The 18558-nt window shown below is 49.3% G+C and overlaps 2 protein-coding genes across 2 annotated transcripts in view; both read left to right on the top strand.

Moving 5' to 3' along the window:
- LOC142250069 (uncharacterized) overlaps positions 1-9671 on the top strand; it is an 84526-nt gene extending 74855 nt beyond the window's left edge. The window contains exons 3-6 of the mRNA XM_075322128.1: positions 8846-9004; positions 9080-9157; positions 9238-9315; positions 9417-9671. Coding sequence (XP_075178243.1) covers positions 8846-9004; positions 9080-9157; positions 9238-9315; positions 9417-9671 — 570 coding nt within the window. The remainder of the gene's footprint in view (positions 1-8845; positions 9005-9079; positions 9158-9237; positions 9316-9416) is intronic.
- Positions 9672-9797: 126 nt separating this feature from the next.
- Positions 9798-11169, top strand: LOC142249381 (uncharacterized). The gene is made up of 2 exons (XM_075321017.1): positions 9798-9867; positions 9997-11169. Exons 1-2 carry the CDS (start codon positions 9854-9856, stop codon positions 11120-11122), a joined length of 1140 nt encoding a protein of 379 aa, XP_075177132.1. The 5' UTR covers positions 9798-9853; the 3' UTR covers positions 11123-11169.
- Positions 11170-18558: the final 7389 nt, after the last annotated feature.

The following is an 18558-nucleotide window of genomic DNA, read 5'->3' as shown; positions in this document are numbered from 1 at the left end:
GAGCATTGCCTAGTAGAAGACTATATGTTACACCTCGTGGCTCTCCTGTTGCAAGGAATGAGGTGGTCCCCCATTCCTTGTCTGCCGCGAGCCCTCACGGGTTAGGGTGGACCGGTGTACATAGATCGTCTGTGACATTCCAGATGATCACTAGTAGCAACCAGCTCACTCTTTCCTGACCATAGCAGCGGTCCCTTACACCGCACAGTGGACCTTGACCGGCGGAAGCTGTCCATTTCCCATCTTGGCACGCTTCCCCGAGTCCCCCTCGTAACATTACGGTCGCGCCAAAGGTCTGGCTATGGCGGAAGAGCAGCAGCAGTTGCTGCGTTATGTGCAGCAGTTGGAGTCACGATTGGCAGCAGTGGAGCGGTCTTCCCCCGATAAGGCTGCTCTAGCAACAGTCGCCACCCAGGCGGCTACTCAGGCTGTGGAATTGTGCGGAAGGTCGCCTCGCCTTGCGCTCCCAGAGCGCTTCAGCGGGGACAGCTCTGAGTGCTGTGGTTTCATAAACCAGGTTACCACCTACTTGGAGTTGTCCGCGACTGATTACGCTACTGAGAAGGCGACGGTAGCCTTCGTCCAGTCCCTGCTCACAGGGAAAGCGCTAAAATTGTCCACGCCGTTGTGGGAGCGCGGAGATCGGGTGGTGAATCACCTTCCAGTTTATCTTGAGGCCATGAGAAAGGTGTTCCTCGGGCCTCAAGTCACCCACGACTCCGCACTGCGGCTCCTACGCCTTCGGCAAAGGTCCACTTCAGTTGGGGACTTTGCAGTACAATTCAGGACACTCGCCGCAGAGCTGGACTGGCCAGATAAAGTCCTGGTCCCTTTGTTCTGGGAGGGTCTGGTAGGATTCGTCAAAGACGCACTGGCCACGCGTGACGTGCCGACCACCTTAGAGTCCTTGATTCGGCTTGCCTCTCGCATAGACATCCGCCACGCGGAGCGGAGGCTCGAGGTCTCTTCGGCACCCACGTCTACTTGGTCTACAGAGCCTCTGACTTCCCTTCTCCACCAGACCGATCTCCCAGCCAGCTCTGTTGATGACTCTGTTGAGCCAATGGAAGTCTCCAAAGTGGTCCCCTCTACCATAGGTTCTCGGCCGTCGGCCGTTTGCTTTGCCTGTGGGCAGGGGGGACATGTAGCTACCCGATGTTTGAAACCTTCGGAAGAAAGTCAGTGTCTTGTTTCACCTACGGTCAGCGTGAGGAGGGTCATTTCCACTCCCCAAGACCAGGTGCCACCTGGTAAGACCCTCACTTCCTCTGACTCCCAGAATGGTGTGCTGTCATGGGATCATGCCTCCAAAGTTGGGGCCCACTTCAGGGTCGACAGGACCAGAGACCTAGGGGTCAGGCATTATTGGGGGCCGGCGGTAGCCCAGGATGTACATAAGAATATGGGAGTCCGTACGTCCTGTGCGTATAATAAACCGTTCAGGCGGAGGCCTGCGGGTCTTCCACATCCTGTGCCATCTTTCGCACCTGGTGACCTAGTGTGGCTGTCTTCTGAACATATTAACCTTCCAGTACAGACAGCCGAGTTTGCTCCTAGGTACCTTGGCCTGTTTACAGTAATAGAGCGGGTAACCGCGGTAGTATATCGACTCCAGCTCCCTCCGTGCTGGGCTATTTCTAATACGTTTCATGTATCTCTTCTGAAACCCGTACGACCTAAAACCTCGGGGTCCCTGCTGTCCCAGGCCGACTTCTCGTCCGACGACCCAGAAGTAGCGAAGCTAGTAAAAACAAAAATCGTACAGGGCAAGAGGTACTTCCTCGTGGAGTGGGTCGGTCGTGGCCCAAAGCATAGGTCCTGGGAATTGGAGGATCATGTCCACGCCCCAGGTTTGGTGGTGGCCTTCGAGCGCAGGCGGGGGGGGGCCCTAGACAGGGGGGTAATGTTACACCTCGTGGCTCTCCTGTTGCAAGGAATGAGGTGGTCCCCCATTCCTTGTCTGCCACGAGCCCTCCTGCTCAGCGGCACCAAAGGTCTGGGAGACTGCGCAGTCTGCAGGAGTTGCCTCCTTGGAGATGCAGCAGAAGGGTGACACCTAGTGGTTCTCCCCTTGCAAGGAATGGAGTGGTCTCCCATCCCTTGTCTGCCACGAGCCCTCCTGCTCAGCATCACAGAGGGTCGGGGAGGTTGTGCAGTGTGCAAAGGATGGATACTCAGGGAAGCAGCAAGACTTCCCTTATCTCTGCACATTGTGAAACCGAGGATCCCGCCTTTATGACCCAGAGGCAGGAAGATGAGTATGTGCCCCACGTGACGTTTTCTGATTCGCTCACTGATATCACACGGCCCGATAACGAGGCTGGTGGTGTGCTGAATCTTGACTGGCCGGGCCAAGACGTCACGAATCCTGATTGGGTCACGTCCATCTCGCGCCCGCCCTTGGGTGGAGCTACACCTCCTTAAAAGCTCCCCCTGCCATCATGGCGGCCGTCCTTCTATGTTTGGATGTCTGGCAGCGTGCTGCCACGCCACTGCTCAGGCATTATTGTCTTCTGTGGGCTTTGCCCTTGCTGCTCAGGCAGCACCTGGTTTGCAGGCCGTGTTCCTGCCTTGCTGCTCCGGCAGTATCTCCTTTAACAGGCCGTGTTCCTGTCCCAGGTGAGCTCCTCGAGTCTCCACTGGACTCACCTGGTTATTGAAAGCACACGTGCGTGGGCACCTCTTTGCTACCCTCGTGCCATATCCTGTGACTTCCGCTGGCACACGTGCGTAGGCACCTCTGTGCTACCCTCGTGCCATATCCTGTGACTTCCGCTGGCACACGTGCGTAGGCACCTCTGTGCGTCCCCGTGCAACAGGTACACCGATCGAGAAGCCCCGAGCCATACAACCCTCACGGGTTAGGGCGGACCGGTGTACATAGATCGTCTGTGACATTCCAGACAATCACTAGTAGCAACCCGCTCACTCTTTCCTGACCATAGCAGCGGTCCCTTACACCGCACAGTGGACCTTGACCGGCGGAGGCTGTCCATTTCCCATCTTGGCACGCTTCCCCGGGTCCCCCTCGTAACAACTATATAAGCAAGGATGGTTGACCTTAGGGAGATCAACATCCAACACCGCGGAGACACCATCACGTGTTTCTCAATGCAGTGATTCTAGAACAATGCCCCCTGGGAAATATACAGTGAAGGACAGCAGACGGACTGACAGGAGTGAACAGTGACCTGAGGGAATAGGCGGTTAGTTGCCCGTGGAGTGCTCCCAGAACTACGCACCAACGGGGTACAGAATCTTAGGTCAGGCAAAAGCTTCAGGCAGATCTGATAAAATTTGCACAATGAGGGGACCATCAAGGACCTCACTGAACTTGAAGTTTGGGACTCAGTAGCAAAGGGAGAACCGGGGACAGGACCAGAGACTCCAACCCCAAAGTGTTCACGCTACTGTGCTGCCTCCTTGCCAGTAGCCGCCACTGCTCGGATCCGGGCCTTCTGAGGTGGTGGCTCAAGGGTCTCCGGACCCGGGGGTCTCTCGCATAAAAAGGGGGACATAGATGTACGGGCTAGGCCATATTAAGTTCGTGACGCCACCCACAGTGTGTGGTGAGGTGGGACACCACCGCTGCTGATGTGGGAGCCCGGGGGAGATGTTGTGGCAGCTAGATGTTAACACCTCCGTGGGCAGGGATGGTTGTCCCGGGACCCAGTGTCTTTGTGCAGGCTATAGCGATGGCAGAGGATGCTTGATTACTCACAGTCAATGAATCATACGAGTCTTTGGTAAACCAAGGTGCTGGTGGCCGGTGCCGCGGCTGGTTGCATTCAGATCCCCCACCCGGGCTGGTGGTCTCTATCCTTTTCCTCTGCACTGACTTTGTGTAAGGTGGACTTCCTAGTCTGAAACTCAGGAGTCCGCTCCCAGCTGGATGTGGCCTAAGGAGCCGTTCCCACAGACGCTGGCCCGTGGGATCTATGGGCCCTGGCGGTGACCTCCTATCCCTATCGGTGGGCTGTTGTCTTCTATGAGGGACTTTGGGTGGGACAGGACCTATAATTCTGGCCTCAATTAGTTAATTAACCAGGCCACTGGTTTCCAGTCCTGGCTTCAGGGTCCGAGTACCCCCCTTTGTGCTCCGGTTTCCGGGTCGGTTCCTCGTGTCGGTACCGGCGGGCTACAACCCTGTCCCGGTCCACCTCGGTTCTGCCGAGCCATCTTCCCGTCTCCTGCTGATGAAGACCACCGTCTGCCTCCTAGCCAAAGGCACCAGGGCTCCTACCCTGGCACCGTTAACTTGAACTTCCTCTGCTGGAGCTATACCCAGCTCCAGCCCACACTCCTCTCCACTTGAACTACCAAACTCGTCTGCTTGTTTTCCCGCCCCGGGCTGTCTAGACGCCGGGTGGGTGTGTCCAACCACCTGGTCCCACCCACTGGTGTGTCTATCTTTCCGTAAGGGCTGGTGACTAGGGTTTCAGGTCGGCTGTGTGTTTCCTAAGTGAGGGATGGTGTTGTGCAGGGGCCTATCTGTGACTACCTGGTTTTGCCAGGGCGTCACACTACCATCATACGGATTGCTGAAGAAGACAACCAGGAGGGGACCCCCAGCCGCTCTACACCATGGGGACCCACAACCAAAGAAAGGTGCAGGGGAAAGAAGCCTCCAGGTCACTAAACAGGCACTGGGACTATGGGGACCTGCGGTTAAGACCAACCAGCCACGGGTGGCCAGTTACCAGCTTGCAATGAGTAAAAAGAACCAGTTACACTGAAACTCCCGTTGTGGCCTACCTTCTTTCAACGCCCGTTACCTCACCTATCCTCTTGGGCCTGGCCCTGCTTGTGGAGGGCCTAACATCCAGGCTGCCACTAACATCAGCTCCAGTAGTGAAAACTGTGCATGAAACATCAAACTGCTTCCGCTGGATTTCACTCTACTGATTTTTCCATTAAAGGGAATCTGTCGTCAGGTTTTTGCTCCCCCATCTGAGAGCAGCATAATGTAGAAACAGACACCCTAATTCCAGCGATGTGTCACTTACTGAGCTGTTTGCTGTCATTTTGATAAAATCAATGTTTTCTCCGCAGCAGATCTAGCAGTTATACGGAGCTCAAGAATATGCTGGACTACCTGGCAGCACACCAAGTAGTCCTCTAATGATAATTTCCTGCTGATTAAACAGTGATTTTATCAAAACTGCACTAAACAGACTAGTAAGTGACACATTGCTGGAATCAGGATATCTGCCCCTACATTATTCTGCTTTCCGATTAGTTGGCAAAAACCTGGTGACAGATTATTTCTTTAAGAATTGATCAAAATGTATCTATCCTAAAATGGTATCAATAAAAATGTCTCAGCCACAAAAACAAGCCCTCATACAATTCTATCGACCAAAAAATAAAAACATTAAGGGTCTCGGTAAATGGTGACAATTTTTATTACAAATTTCTGACTTTTTTCACCATTAAAATAATTACAAAACTGGACAAATTTAGTATCACCGTAATTGTAGTGATGAGGAGAATCATATTGCCAGATTGTTTTTACCACACAATGTATGCTGTAAAAACAGTCCCCAAAAACGTCAGAATTACAATTTTTTCCCCGCACTTGGAACTTTTTGCCCATTTTTCGAGTACACTATGTTGTAAAAGCAATGGTGTCATTCAAAAGTATAATTCATCCCGCAAAAAAGAGATACCCAACAATATGGACAGGTTCATACATTCAGTATTTGGTCAGTATTTTACACCAGTATTTGTAAGACAAAAGAATGGGTGAATAATCCAGAATAATAATAATAATAAAAATTATAATTATTGCGGTGACAGGAGCGGCGGTGTCTTCTGCAGCTCCGGTCACCTTCATGCAGCAGAGCTGGAAGGGACGCTGGACCATCCTGGATTACGCCGGACAAGGAGGGCTATTTGGGGCTTATTAAATTGGTGAACCAGGGAATTTGTTAGTGTTTTTTATTTCTAATAAATGATTTTTTCAGGTGTGTGTGTGTTTATTTACTGTAACCTACAGATTAATCATGGAAGGTATCTCGTGGAGAAGCCTGACATGATTAATCTAGGATTTAGTGGCAGCTATGGGCTGCCATTAACTCCTTATTACCCCGATTGCCAACGCACCAGGGCAAATCGGGAAGAGCCGGGTACAGTCCCAGAACTGTCGCATCTAATGTATGCGGCAATTCTGGGCGGCTGCTGACTGATATTGTTAGGCTGGGGGTCTCCCCATAACGTGGAGCTCCCCATCCTGAGAATACCAGCCTTCAGCCGTATGGCTTTATCTGGCTGGTTTTAAAATTGGGGCACGCCGGTTTTTTTAATTATTTATTTATTTCACTGCACAGTATAGACACGCCCACCGGCTGCTATGATTGGGTGCAGTGAGACACCTGTCACTCAGCGTGAGGGCGTGTCTCACTGCAACCAATCATAGGCGCCTGTGGGGGGGGGAAGCAGGGAATACGAGATTGTTTAATGAGCGGCCGGCTTTTTCAAAATAGTAAAAGCCGCCGGAGCAGTGTGAACGCCGTGCAGCGCCACGCCGGGGATCGGGGATCGGTGAGTATGAGAGAGGGCTGCTAACTTCAGTCACTCAGGGGATTAGCGGTCATCGGTGAGCCCTTCACAGGTGACCGCTAATCAGGATGCGGCACAGACAGAGCCGCAGCATGACAATGAAGTCGGGTGAAGTTCACCCGAGTTCATTCTGATCGTGTGGCTCTGTCGGTGTCTGCTGTCATCTGCCATTCAGCTCTGCTACATGGCTGTCTGTGTCTGCTGTCAGCGGCCATGTAGCAGAGCTGAATGGCAGATGACATAGTAAAAAATACGCATTACACACGCATTACACACGCTAGTAAAATCATTAATTTATTCAGAAAAAGCATCGCACTTGCGTTGCACTCGGACCTAACGTGAACTAAAATCAGCCGAGTTTTTTTCAGCCCAGTCGGACCGATTTTACTCGCATAGATGTGTTTCCAGCCTTATACTTTTCCTCTGATTGTTCCATTTCTGATTTTGGCTAAAGATACTGATGCAGAATACTGACCAAATACTGAGCGTGTGAACGTGACCTTTCATACACTGCACTAATTCTTTACTTTTGCAATATTTCAGTGCTGTGAAGTAAAGTTCTTTGAATCCTCAATGGTCTGTGCGCACTGGGGAAATGTGTTTCTTAGGCTACTTTCACACATCAGTTTTTTGCCATCAGGTTCAATCCGGAAAAAAACGGGTAAAACGGATCCGGTACCGCATCCGTTTATCCCCCATAGACTTGCATTGTTGCCGGATTGTACCTGATGGCTTTGCGTTGCATCCGTTTTTTTCCGGATGCGGCAAAATAATTGAATGCGGCGGCCGGATAGAACGTATCATGTAACGTTTTTTGTCCCCTTAAAAAAACCGCATTCTGCCGGATCCGGCGCAATACGGCATTGTATACAATGGGTGTCTATGCATGCCGGATCCGGCGCAATGCGGTTTAAACCGGATGCGGTGACCGCATCCGGTTTGTTAAACAGAGCATGCGCAAATTTTTTTTTTTCCTCATCACAAAACTTATAAAAGGATCCAGCACATTCTACACACTTCCTGCCGGCTCCTGACTTCAACTTCTGCTGTCCTCCAGTCCAGTGCTCCAGGGAAGAGGTATGTCCACAGTACTGTCCACAGATCACTGCTGTGAGCTGCGTACATGTACTTAGACATTTTTTTTTCTTTTTTTGCAGGTGCAGTGTTGCGGTACATTTCTGGGCATCCTGTTGCTGGGTCCTTTTAGCTTCCGTGGCAGTGCAAGAGTGTTCCTGAGGTAATGTCCACAGTACTGTCCACAGATCACTGCTGTGAGCTGCGTACATGTACTTAGACATTTTTTTTTCTTTTTTTGCAGGTGCAGTGTTGCGGTACATTTCTGGGCATCCTGTTGCTGGGTCCTTTTAGCTTCCGTGGCAGTGCAAGAGTGTTCCTGAGGTAATGTCCACAGTACTGTCCACAGATCACTGCTGTGAGCTGCGTACATGTACTTAGACATTTTTTTTTCTTTTTTTGCAGGTGCAGTGTTGCGGTACATTTCTGGGCATCCTGTTGCTGGGTCCTTTTAGCTTCCGTGGCAGTGCAAGAGTGTTCCTGAGGTAATGTCCACAGTACTGTCCACAGATCACTGCTGTGAGCTGCGTACATGTACTTAGACATTTTTTTTTCTTTTTTTGCAGGTGCAGTGTTGCGGTACATTTCTGGGCATCCTGTTGCTGGGTCCTTTTAGCTTCCGTGGCAGTGCAAGAGTGTTCCTGAGGTAATGTCCACAGTACTGTCCACAGATCACTGCTGTGAGCTGCGTACATGTACTTAGACATTTTTTTTTCTTTTTTTGCAGGTGCAGTGTTGCGGTACATTTCTGGGCATCCTGTTGCTGGGTCCTTTTAGCTTCCGTGGCAGTGCAAGAGTGTTCCTGAGGTAATGTCCACAGTACTGTCCACAGATCACTGCTGTGAGCTGCGTACATGTACTTAGACATTTTTTTTTCTTTTTTTGCAGGTGCAGTGTTGCGGTACATTTCTGGGCATCCTGTTGCTGGGTCCTTTTAGCTTCCGTGGCAGTGCAAGAGTGTTCCTGAGGTAATGTCCACAGTACTGTCCACAGATCACTGCTGTGAGCTGCGTACATGTACTTAGACATTTTTTTTTCTTTTTTTGCAGGTGCAGTGTTGCGGTACATTTCTGGGCATCCTGTTGCTGGGTCCTTTTAGCTTCCGTGGCAGTGCAAGAGTGTTCCTGAGGTAATGTCCACAGTACTGTCCACAGATCACTGCTGTGAGCTGCGTACATGTACTTAGACATTTTTTTTTCTTTTTTTGCAGGTGCAGTGTTGCGGTACATTTCTGGGCATCCTGTTGCTGGGTCCTTTTATCTTCCGTGGCAGTGCAAGAGTGTTCCTGAGGTTGAGGTCCTGTTGTGCGTGGCCTGTAATCAAAAAAATGTCGTCTTCTGGTAGCCCGCCCTTCGGTTCACAAACTGAGGTATTTTTTTTTTTTTGGTTTTTTTTTAAAAAATACAAAAAAAAACATTTTTTTAAATCAACGACATTTACACAGGTGGCCGAAACATCACAGGAGATGCTGCCAGAAGAGGACGGAAGGGGTGGAGAAAGACACGGAGCGGGCGATCATAGTGTAAGTTTCATACAGGAATTGTTTACCACAGCACACCAAACATATAAGTAAATAATTTTTTTTTGTTTTCTTCACTAAAGGCTTCAACTTCTAGGGCTCATGATAGAGCTCCCCCAAGACCGTCCCAGGGTCGTCGTCGAGGTGGCGGTGGTCATAGTGTAAGGTTTTTATTTTTTTTTTTTTTTTTTTTTTTTTTTTCATGTCAGTGTGAATTTTTGTCTATTTTTTTTTTTAATTTCTTTTTTCTTTCTTTGAACAGGCATCCCAGCGTGCTCCCGATTCTGACGGTGAGGAGGCCGGATTTATCAACATCGACCTCCTCATCGATGAAGTTAGAGAGAGGGAGCCGCTGTGGAACATGGCTGACCGCCGCCACGCTGATTCGATCGTAACCCGTCGACTCTGGGACGAGGTATGCCACGCAGCGGTAGAAGGTTGGGGGGAGCTCAATTCTCGTGGCCAGAAGAAACAGCGTAAGTATTCACAGTTCAGTAGGTTATGCTGCCTGATGTAATGTGTTGTATAATAACCACTTTCTGCTTTCCACTTTCAGGTGCCAAACTTCAGAAGCGGTGGCGGTCTATCAGGGATCACTTCAAAAAGGAGTTAAATCAAGAGATGCAGGCCCCGAGTGGATCCGGAGGACGCAGATCGAAGTACCGTTACTTTAGAGCGTTGTCGTTCCTCCGGACAACTATGGTGTGCAGAAGGTAAATATTCCACACAATATGTACAAAGTATAATATTTTATGTCTGTTTTTTTTTGCTTTTTTTTTTTAGTCAGGGCCAATGTATAGCAATTAAATTAATTATTGTTTTGTTTTTCCTCTTTTTAACAGCACCGTCTGCAGCACTCAGGAGCCTGCATCGAACCCGACAGGAGCGATCCCTGAACAGTCCGCCACTGGTGAACACACGCACAGACCCCACCCATCTGAACCTTCCCTTCCATCTACATCTGTCCCATCCACCTGCGCTGGAGCTTCCCGTGAGACTTCATTACCTGAAGCTGCTGGTGATGAGATAGCTTTTCCCCTACCCCACCCCTCTGACACTGCTGCCCTCAGTAGAACACCTTTGGGTTCTGGGCGTCAGCGTCATAGGGGTCAGGAAAAGAGCTATGCGCCAGAGTTCTTGCATCTAAATGCAGCCTTCCAGAACGCCATTCAATTATTATCAGAACAAAATCGTGCATCTTTTAGCTTCCTAAATGCAAATATGGAAAAAAATACACACGAATTGTGCACGCGTCTGGACAGGCTGCATTTAGATGCAAGTAAATCTCCCAATCATTGTTTTTTTCAAGCCGTACTAGAGCGCATGGAAAAGCTATCTCTTGACCATCAGATGCATGTAATGCAAGCCACACGGAAGGCTCTGGGGCAGGTTGACTCCCAACCACCTCCACCCACCCCTACAAGACCACCTGCCCCCCCTCCAGCCATTGTCCCTACTCCCCCTGCTGCCCATTACCAGCCTGCTGCCCAGTACCAGCCTGCTGCCCAGTACCAGCCTGCAGCCCAGTACCAGCCTGCTGCCCAGTACCAGCCTGCTGCCCAGTACCAGCCTGATGCCCAGTACCAGCCTGCGGCCCAGTACCAGCCTGCGGCCCAGTACCAGCCTGCGGGCCAGTACCAGCTCCCAACCACATCTGCCCCTACACTTCCTACCCACTACCACATCTCGCCTTCCACAACCATCATGACCCCAACTCAAACCACTAATTCACCCGCCACCTCTTCTGTCTCCCAATCCCTCCACTCCACCCCTCAATCCTTACCAAATCCCATCCCATCTCCTGGTTTCCCTCTTGGTTTCTCTACCACACCTTCATCTTCTGTTACTTCCCCACCACCACCACCAACACCACTTTCCACCCTCAATACTCCAACTGTGCGTGTGTTCCCACCTGTCAGCCCCTCCAGTACTATCTCCACCCCAAGCCCAAGATTTACAAATTTATAATTTATTTATCTATGTAATAAAAAATAAACGTTTTTGGTTGAAAAGTATTTATTTGTTCTTGTTTTTTTTGGTGTGAATATTATTTAGCAAGTTAAGTTAATAATAAGGTAATACAAAAACATAACATGTTGTAATTTGACGGGGTAAAAATTACAAATTTTTAAAGCGAGTGAAAGATTAAAATTAACAAGGTTAACAAGATATTATTTAATTTATTTATAATTATTTTTATTTGTTATAAAACTGAAGAAAAATCTTACACCATTTGATCTTGCCAATCTACTCTACCTTCTGGGGACACAAAATAGTTAGCATATATGTCACGGATTGTTGAACAGGCAACACTACTCCTAAATCCAGGACTGGTGTAGTCTGACAAAGAGGTGGATTCCAAACTCTGGTCATCCAACGACAAAGGTTCCTTTGTTAAAACAAAATTGTGCAGTACCACACATGCTTTCACTATTTCATCAACAGTTTCAATGTTTAAATTAATGGCTGTTAACAAGACTCGCCATTTGCTGGTTAGTATCCCAAAGGAGCATTCCACCATTCTTCTGGCTCTGGATAATCTGTAATTATATATTTTTTGTGTTTGCGTCAATCCACGGCTTGCATATGGCTTCAATAGATGTTGGGATAGTTGAAAGGCTTCGTCGGCCACAAAAACAAAGGGCATTGGGGGCTCACATGTGCCAGGAAGAGGTCTTGCAGGAGGGAAATCAAAAGTATTCCCATAGATTCGCCGCCCCATTGGGGACATTTTAAAGACCTGAGAGTCATTGGATCTCCCATATGCGCCAATGTCCACTGAGATGAATTTGTATTCCGCATCCGTTATTGCCATTAGGACAATTGAAAAATACTTTTTATAATTGTAGTATTCTGACCCCGAAGCAGCAGGTTTCACAATTCTGATATGTTTGCCGTCCACTGAGCCAAGGCAATTTGGAAACTGACAAATGTTATAGTATTGTTCAGCAATTGCAAGCCATCTTTCCCTGGTGGGCTGGGGGATGAAATCCTCATGGAGGCAATCCCACAAGGCTTGGCAAGTGTCTCTAATGATTCCCGAGATGGTGGAAATTCCTAGTCGAAACTGGTAGTGGAGGGATGAAAGCGACTCTCCAGTTGCAAGGAATCTGTAAAGGAAAGACAATAATTATAAAAAAATAATAGCAAACACATTACAGTTAAAAGTCAATTTACAGGAGGATACAATTTAAAAAAAAAAAAACTTACCTAAGCGTAACCAGCAAACGCTCCTCGGGTGTTATAGAGAACCGGCTGTAGGTGTCCGTTTTACGGATGTTGTCCGCAACAAGGCCAAGGAGGACGTCAAAATTATTCACTGCCATCCGGACATAGCTTGTGAATTTTTCATGGTTTCCACGGAGCTCCAGGTATAGGGTTGAAAACACCCCACGTGTCAGTCTCTGGGCAGTCAGGGGATGGATCCAAAAGCGTCGATGTCGCTGACGCCTCAGTCGCTGTCGCTCCTTTTCTCTGACGATGATAGCCAAGCGATTTGCCTCAAATATAAAATCTGCAGCGATCTTTGTGTAATTTGCAAGAATAGCATCCATGGTTTCTGCTTGTCTCTGTCTTCATTCTGTCATATATGCTTCAAAATACTGTATATATACTATATGTTCCCAATAGCCAATCAGAATACGGAACTCGTTAATTGTTTGTTTAGTGTTTAAAAAACGGATCCGTCAAAAAACGGACATAACGGATGCAAAACGGATGCAAACCGGACCCACCGGATCCGTTTTTTAACGGATCCGTCTTAAACGGATCCGCAAAAAAACGGATCCGGTGGGTCCGGTTGGCTCCGGTTTGCACAACAAAAACGGAAACGTTGGATACGGCAAAAAAAAGGACTGTGCCTGAATACAGAAAACTGATGTGTGAAAGTAGCCTTAAGCAAAATCCGCACCCTCAGGCAGAATTCCGCACCTGTGGCAAAAAAAGCACCCAAAATCCGCATGCGGTTTTACCGTGTTTTTTTTGCGGTTTTGCTGCGGAATTTCCGCGGTTGTGTCCCTGCGGTTTTTAACCATTATTTAATTTAAAGGTACCTGCGGAAAAGAAGTGACATACTCCTTCTTTTTGCTGCAGAAATTCTACAGCAAAACCTATAGGGAAAAAAAAACCGGAATGTGCGCACAGCATTTTGGATTTCTCATAGAGTTTGCTGGGGAAGGACTTCATGAATTTTATGAGCAAAAACAGCAGCAAATCCGCAGTAAAAAATGCAGTGTGCGCACAGGGCCTTACACTGTATTTTACACTCTGTGTTGAAATGTTTATACTAAGTATATGTTATCTCATATTGATTGTCACTCACGGACTTGGGGAAGCTCTAGTGTGGGGCAAAGTCTCGGGGGCAGGGGCCAGTTTCCCCGTCGTGAAGGCTACTCAGGGAGATCGCGCTCGGATCCGGTGCCTTCTCCTCGGTGGTTTGAGTGGGCCGGACCCGGGGCTCGAGCAGCGCTCCTCGCCCACGAGTGAAAAGGTGAGGAATTGAACTTTTTGGGATATATAGAGTTTGTGACGCCACCTACGGGTTGTGGTGATGGTGGGCACCACCGCTGCTGGTAACGGGGTTCCCGCCCGGAAGCGATGGCGGGGAGCAGCTAGGTGTTGACCCCTCCGTGGGTAGGGGCTGTTGGTCCCAGGGCCCAGTAGGAGGGAGGGTTCCGTAGGATGGGTTTTGGCAGGGTGCAGGGTTGCGGTGCAGTGCAGCGCGGTGCCGGATGGCACAGGTGTACTCACTCAGACACAGATGGACAGAGTCTCTGGTAAACCAAACGGCTGGATGGACGGGGCCCACAGCCGGCTGCGGTGTTCTCCCTGGCTGGGTTGGCTGTCGTTTCCCTGCACCTGTGTTTTGTATCTTGGCTCCAATGCCTGGGCACCGGTAGTCCGCTCCCCAGCGTATATGTGCCGGAGGAGCCCGTTTGCCCGCAGACGCTGGCCCTGTGGATTTCTGGCCCTTGGCGGTGGCGCTTATCCGGAACGGTTGGGCTGTTGCCTTCAATTGGGACTTGGGTGGGAATGAACCCCTGAGGTCCAGACTGCAATCAGTAAATTTGACTAAAGGTCGGCTTCAAGCCTAGTCGGGGTCTGAGTACCCTGCCTGGTGCTTGACTCCAATCGGCTCCCCGGTTCTGTACCGGCAGGCCACCGCCCGACCCCGGTTCTACGGTTCTGCTGACCATCACCAACTCCTTCAGATGGCCACCACCATCTGCCGACCTTGCTGGAAGTGCCTGGGCTCCAACCAAGACACCAACAGTTTCACTCCTCACACTCTACTGCCCACAACTGGACTGACTACTGTGTTTGCCCGCCTCCAGGCCTGTGAACTCCTCGGTGGGCGGGGTCAACTGCCTGGCTCCACCCCACCTGGTGTGGACATCAACCCTGGAGGGTGGCAACAAGGATTTAATGTGTGACTGGTGTGACCTGTCCAGGGAAGGGGGGTGTATGATGTTGTGCCTGTGACTACCTGACTAGGCCAGGGCGTCGCACAAAGCACACAACAAACAGAAGTTTACCATGACAAAAAAGGGGTACACTGTTGGCACTCTAACATCGGTGGTCCCTAGCAGTAGTGAGAGGGAAGATAGACACCTCCTCCACTTACCTGTAACTGTACCCTGCTCTCTTAACCAGTCTCTATACAGGTTCCTTACCTGTTGCTGAGCAGGAAACTGAAGCCCTGAGAAACCCTACAATAGAGTGACAATACAATAGTCCAGGCTAGGGAGTGGACAGGTAAGGATCACTAGCCTCACTGCTGCACTAAAACAACACACATGGGAAGGAAGACAAACAGGGGAATCAACAAACTTTAAATATCAACTTCTTGGCTGCAGTCAAGCGCCGGGACTGCAGCCTACACCACAACAGACAGTAAGGGTTCCAACAGCTCCTTCCACCTCCAGGCCAAGTCTCAGACTGAGTATTCAGTATAACCGGCGCCCGGCGCCCTCTACCAGGAGTAGAGGGTATATATAGGGCTTGAGAGTGGTTCAAAACCCGAAGCACCTGAACAGGTAATGAGAAGGCTGCTGATGAGGAAAAATTGGCATTAACCCATAACACGCCAAAAGAAAGGAAACTACGTTTAATATTGAAAGCCTTGCATGGGAATGACTCTCTAGCCCTGAAATTGTCACAAGTCTCATAATGCAGATAGACAGTCTGAATGTAGTAGGGGTTGAGCATGTGCATCTTCAGAGTTGAGCATGCGCACCTCCACTCTACTCATTTTATATGTGACTGCCAGAAAATGCCGAATACTGTACTTGGCTATATCTGATGGTTACATTTAGACGAGGATCTACAGAGCCCCATTCTCAAGATCGATGGGATCTCAGAGGTCAACCCTTCAGCCATCAATAAGTTATCCCCTATTCTATCAGTAATAGATAGTTTATAAACATGGTATAACCTTTATAATCACAGATCATTAGTATTTATAATATAATATTGCCCACTACATCAATCTTGGACTAAGACAATTTGAAGACAATATTTATCTCAGAAACATACAAACGCAAATTATTATTTTTATAGTACAAGTGATTCATATTAATCTTTGACATGGTATTTATACACACAAGCACAAGCAGGACACATTCCTGCTACTATCTACATATTTGTGAGTTTGGAAAGCTACTTGCTTATTAATATATATGACCTGTTGTACAGTAGAGTATCCAGTTTAGTTTTGAAAGATGCTAAATAATATACCATGCACATGTTATGTGAGTTCATTAAAAAAAGGGCAAAGTTCGGGAAAGGTGACAGTAGCATGTTTTCTAATATTGACACAGTCTGAATAAATAATGTGATAGGGAGCCTGGATTTCAATAAAATGATACCCTTCTTGAGTCATATTCCTGCTCCGAGTAATCCTCACTCTTTATTAAACATTATCTCTGCCATCTGCTCAGGGTGAACACTCAGAAGAAATTGGTACTGATTGACTATATGAGAAACATGACCAGGTTTGGCTCACTCGTAGTATGCATTACCCAAAGGACAAAGCGGATAACCGATCCATTAATTAAATTAGACACTGTGTAAATCATATGGTGAAACTGTGCATCTGAAAGTGAAGAGAAAACAGGCTTTATGTGTCATTAATAAATACCCAGAGAACGCTGATATTCCGAATTCTGCAATGTGGATGGTAGTCATCTATTGAAAGTACAGGATTCTGCAGGGCATCTGGACATGTATCTGTGAAGCCCCACAGGTGTAGTGTCGGTGCATTACCTTCAGGGACTCCACTCGGCTGGATCTCGTCACAGGTAGGGAATCTTCTATTTGTCGTGACGCCACTCTCAGTATTGCGGTCAGTGGGGACCGCCACTGCAGGTTAGGGGACGCCTGGGGCTGATGGTGAGTGCAGTTAGTTGGAATAGCCTCCTGAGAGTGAGGCAAGCCCCAGGGCCCTGTGTAGGTGCGTAGTACCACAAGGCGCAGAATAACTCCACACACGCAGGATGTCTTTCAGGGGTTTTACTCACTTCAGGTGGCAGGGTGAGTAACCCGGGCGTAGCTGGGATGAACCAGGCGGGAACCAGGTATCCTTCAGGCTGACTTCTGATGGTGACTACCAACTCGCCTTCCTTAGCCCTTGGTGGTTTGGGGTAACCCCGACTTTTAGTCCCTATGGGGGTCACCCAGGGAAGTTGTTGAAGCCTCTCTCCCCTTCGTTTGCCGTTTGCTTGTTGCCTGGGCCAGATCACTCCAGCTGCTTGCCTCCTGTGAACTATGGGCCCTAACTGTGGCTACGTGGCTGCGGCTTTTAGGTGTTGTGGTGTGGGCTTTGAGGGCCCCACACCGGCAGGTTTAGCAGGGAAAGGTGGATCTATCCCCGCTCCGGGATCTGCCGCCCGTTTGGGCCTGGTACTCCCTAGCAGTCTCCTTACTTCCCACTCTGTGCTCTCTCTCTAGCTGGAGATGGGTTTCGGGTAGCACTCCTAGGTGACCGTTCTCCCCCGTCGGTAGCCACTGCGCGGGCGCTGTCAGACTGCAACAGCCCCAGGGGTAGGGGTCAGCTCCTCTCGGAGCTCCCTGGACTCTGCACTGCACTGACTCACTGCTCCTCCTCTCCTGTTCTTGCCTACGCCACCTAGCAACCAGGCTCTCTTACCACACCCCTTGAGAGGAGATGGAGGCTTTTGGCCCCCTCCACTATTCCAGTGAAGGTGAAGGCTTTTCCCCCTCCTGAGATCCCCAGGGGTCCTCTCATAGGTACATGTGTGAGACCTGATCACTATGCGCCTGTGTAGTCACACCTCGGTCAGCCTTCTGGATTACCTGTATTGTACTGTCCCCAGCATGGGTGCAGTACTCAGTGGTGCCTGACCAGGTCAGGGGCGCCACATTCCCCCTTAGTTATCACCAGCACGTCCTCGGGCTGCAAGACAACATTTTAAAATGCATAAAACATTAAAACATGTAAAACATTTTTAAAACCACCAGGTACCATACATCACCACCCTCCACCCACAAGTCCGTTAACCCACCCAAAACCCTCTCACGTTGGCCGCGCCTTCAGCCACTTCTGGCAGGATGTAGAGGCGGCTTTCATGGTCTGGTGGTCTTCAGGGTATACCTGGCCTGGTGGAGCCGCGCCTTCAGCCTCTTCTGGCAGGATGTAGAGGCGGCCTCCACAGTTGGTGCTGACCAGGTACCCTCTTTGTGGTGGAGAGCCAGGCCTCATAAACAGGCATGCTCTCTGGTCGCAGGTAAGCCAAGGCCCTATATACGGACGTGCTCCCTGGTTGCAGACGAGCCAAGCCCCTAAACAGGCTGACTCTGGTGGTGGTGGTGCCCTCTGGTGTAACTATTTACACTGCGAGAGTTTGTGGCTATAGCCAGTTCATAGCCTTAAGGTTCATTTCTCACATTAGTTTATGTGGGCACATCTCTTAAACAGTAACGTTGCAAAACTTCAAACTTGTCAAACTGGGAACTTCTATGCTTCTTTCTGTACTTTATGTGGATTCCTCCTCACCAGGGCTTGGGCCTGTAGGGCTGTGGCACCTGTTGGTTTCTCGATCTCTTTCTTCTTCCGTGTCTGTTTCTTTTTCTTTAGGACATGGTGTTACATCTAGCGCATACCAGCCTCTTTCGCCTTGATGCATGGTAAACTGCACTGTGTCTCCCATCCTTAGGTTTCTTCCAGGATGTCCTCTGGGCAAATGAGCTCTCACGTCTCTTCTGTTGACAAAAATGCCCTCTTTCATACCTGATGCCACTATAAAGCCGTATCCGCTCTTCAAGTTAAAGTCTTCCACAATTCCTCTACAAAGGGGTCCTCTGACCTGGGCTTTGGCTCTTCTCAGGAACCGTTTTTCTTCTAAGTCTCGGGCCATGACTTCTCTCTGCTCTGGGGATGGCGGTGC

Source organism: Anomaloglossus baeobatrachus, chromosome 8 (genome assembly GCF_048569485.1).
Source record: "Anomaloglossus baeobatrachus isolate aAnoBae1 chromosome 8, aAnoBae1.hap1, whole genome shotgun sequence".
Lineage (NCBI taxonomy): Eukaryota > Metazoa > Chordata > Amphibia > Anura > Aromobatidae > Anomaloglossus > Anomaloglossus baeobatrachus.
This window is presented reverse-complemented; position numbering and strand designations above follow the sequence as displayed.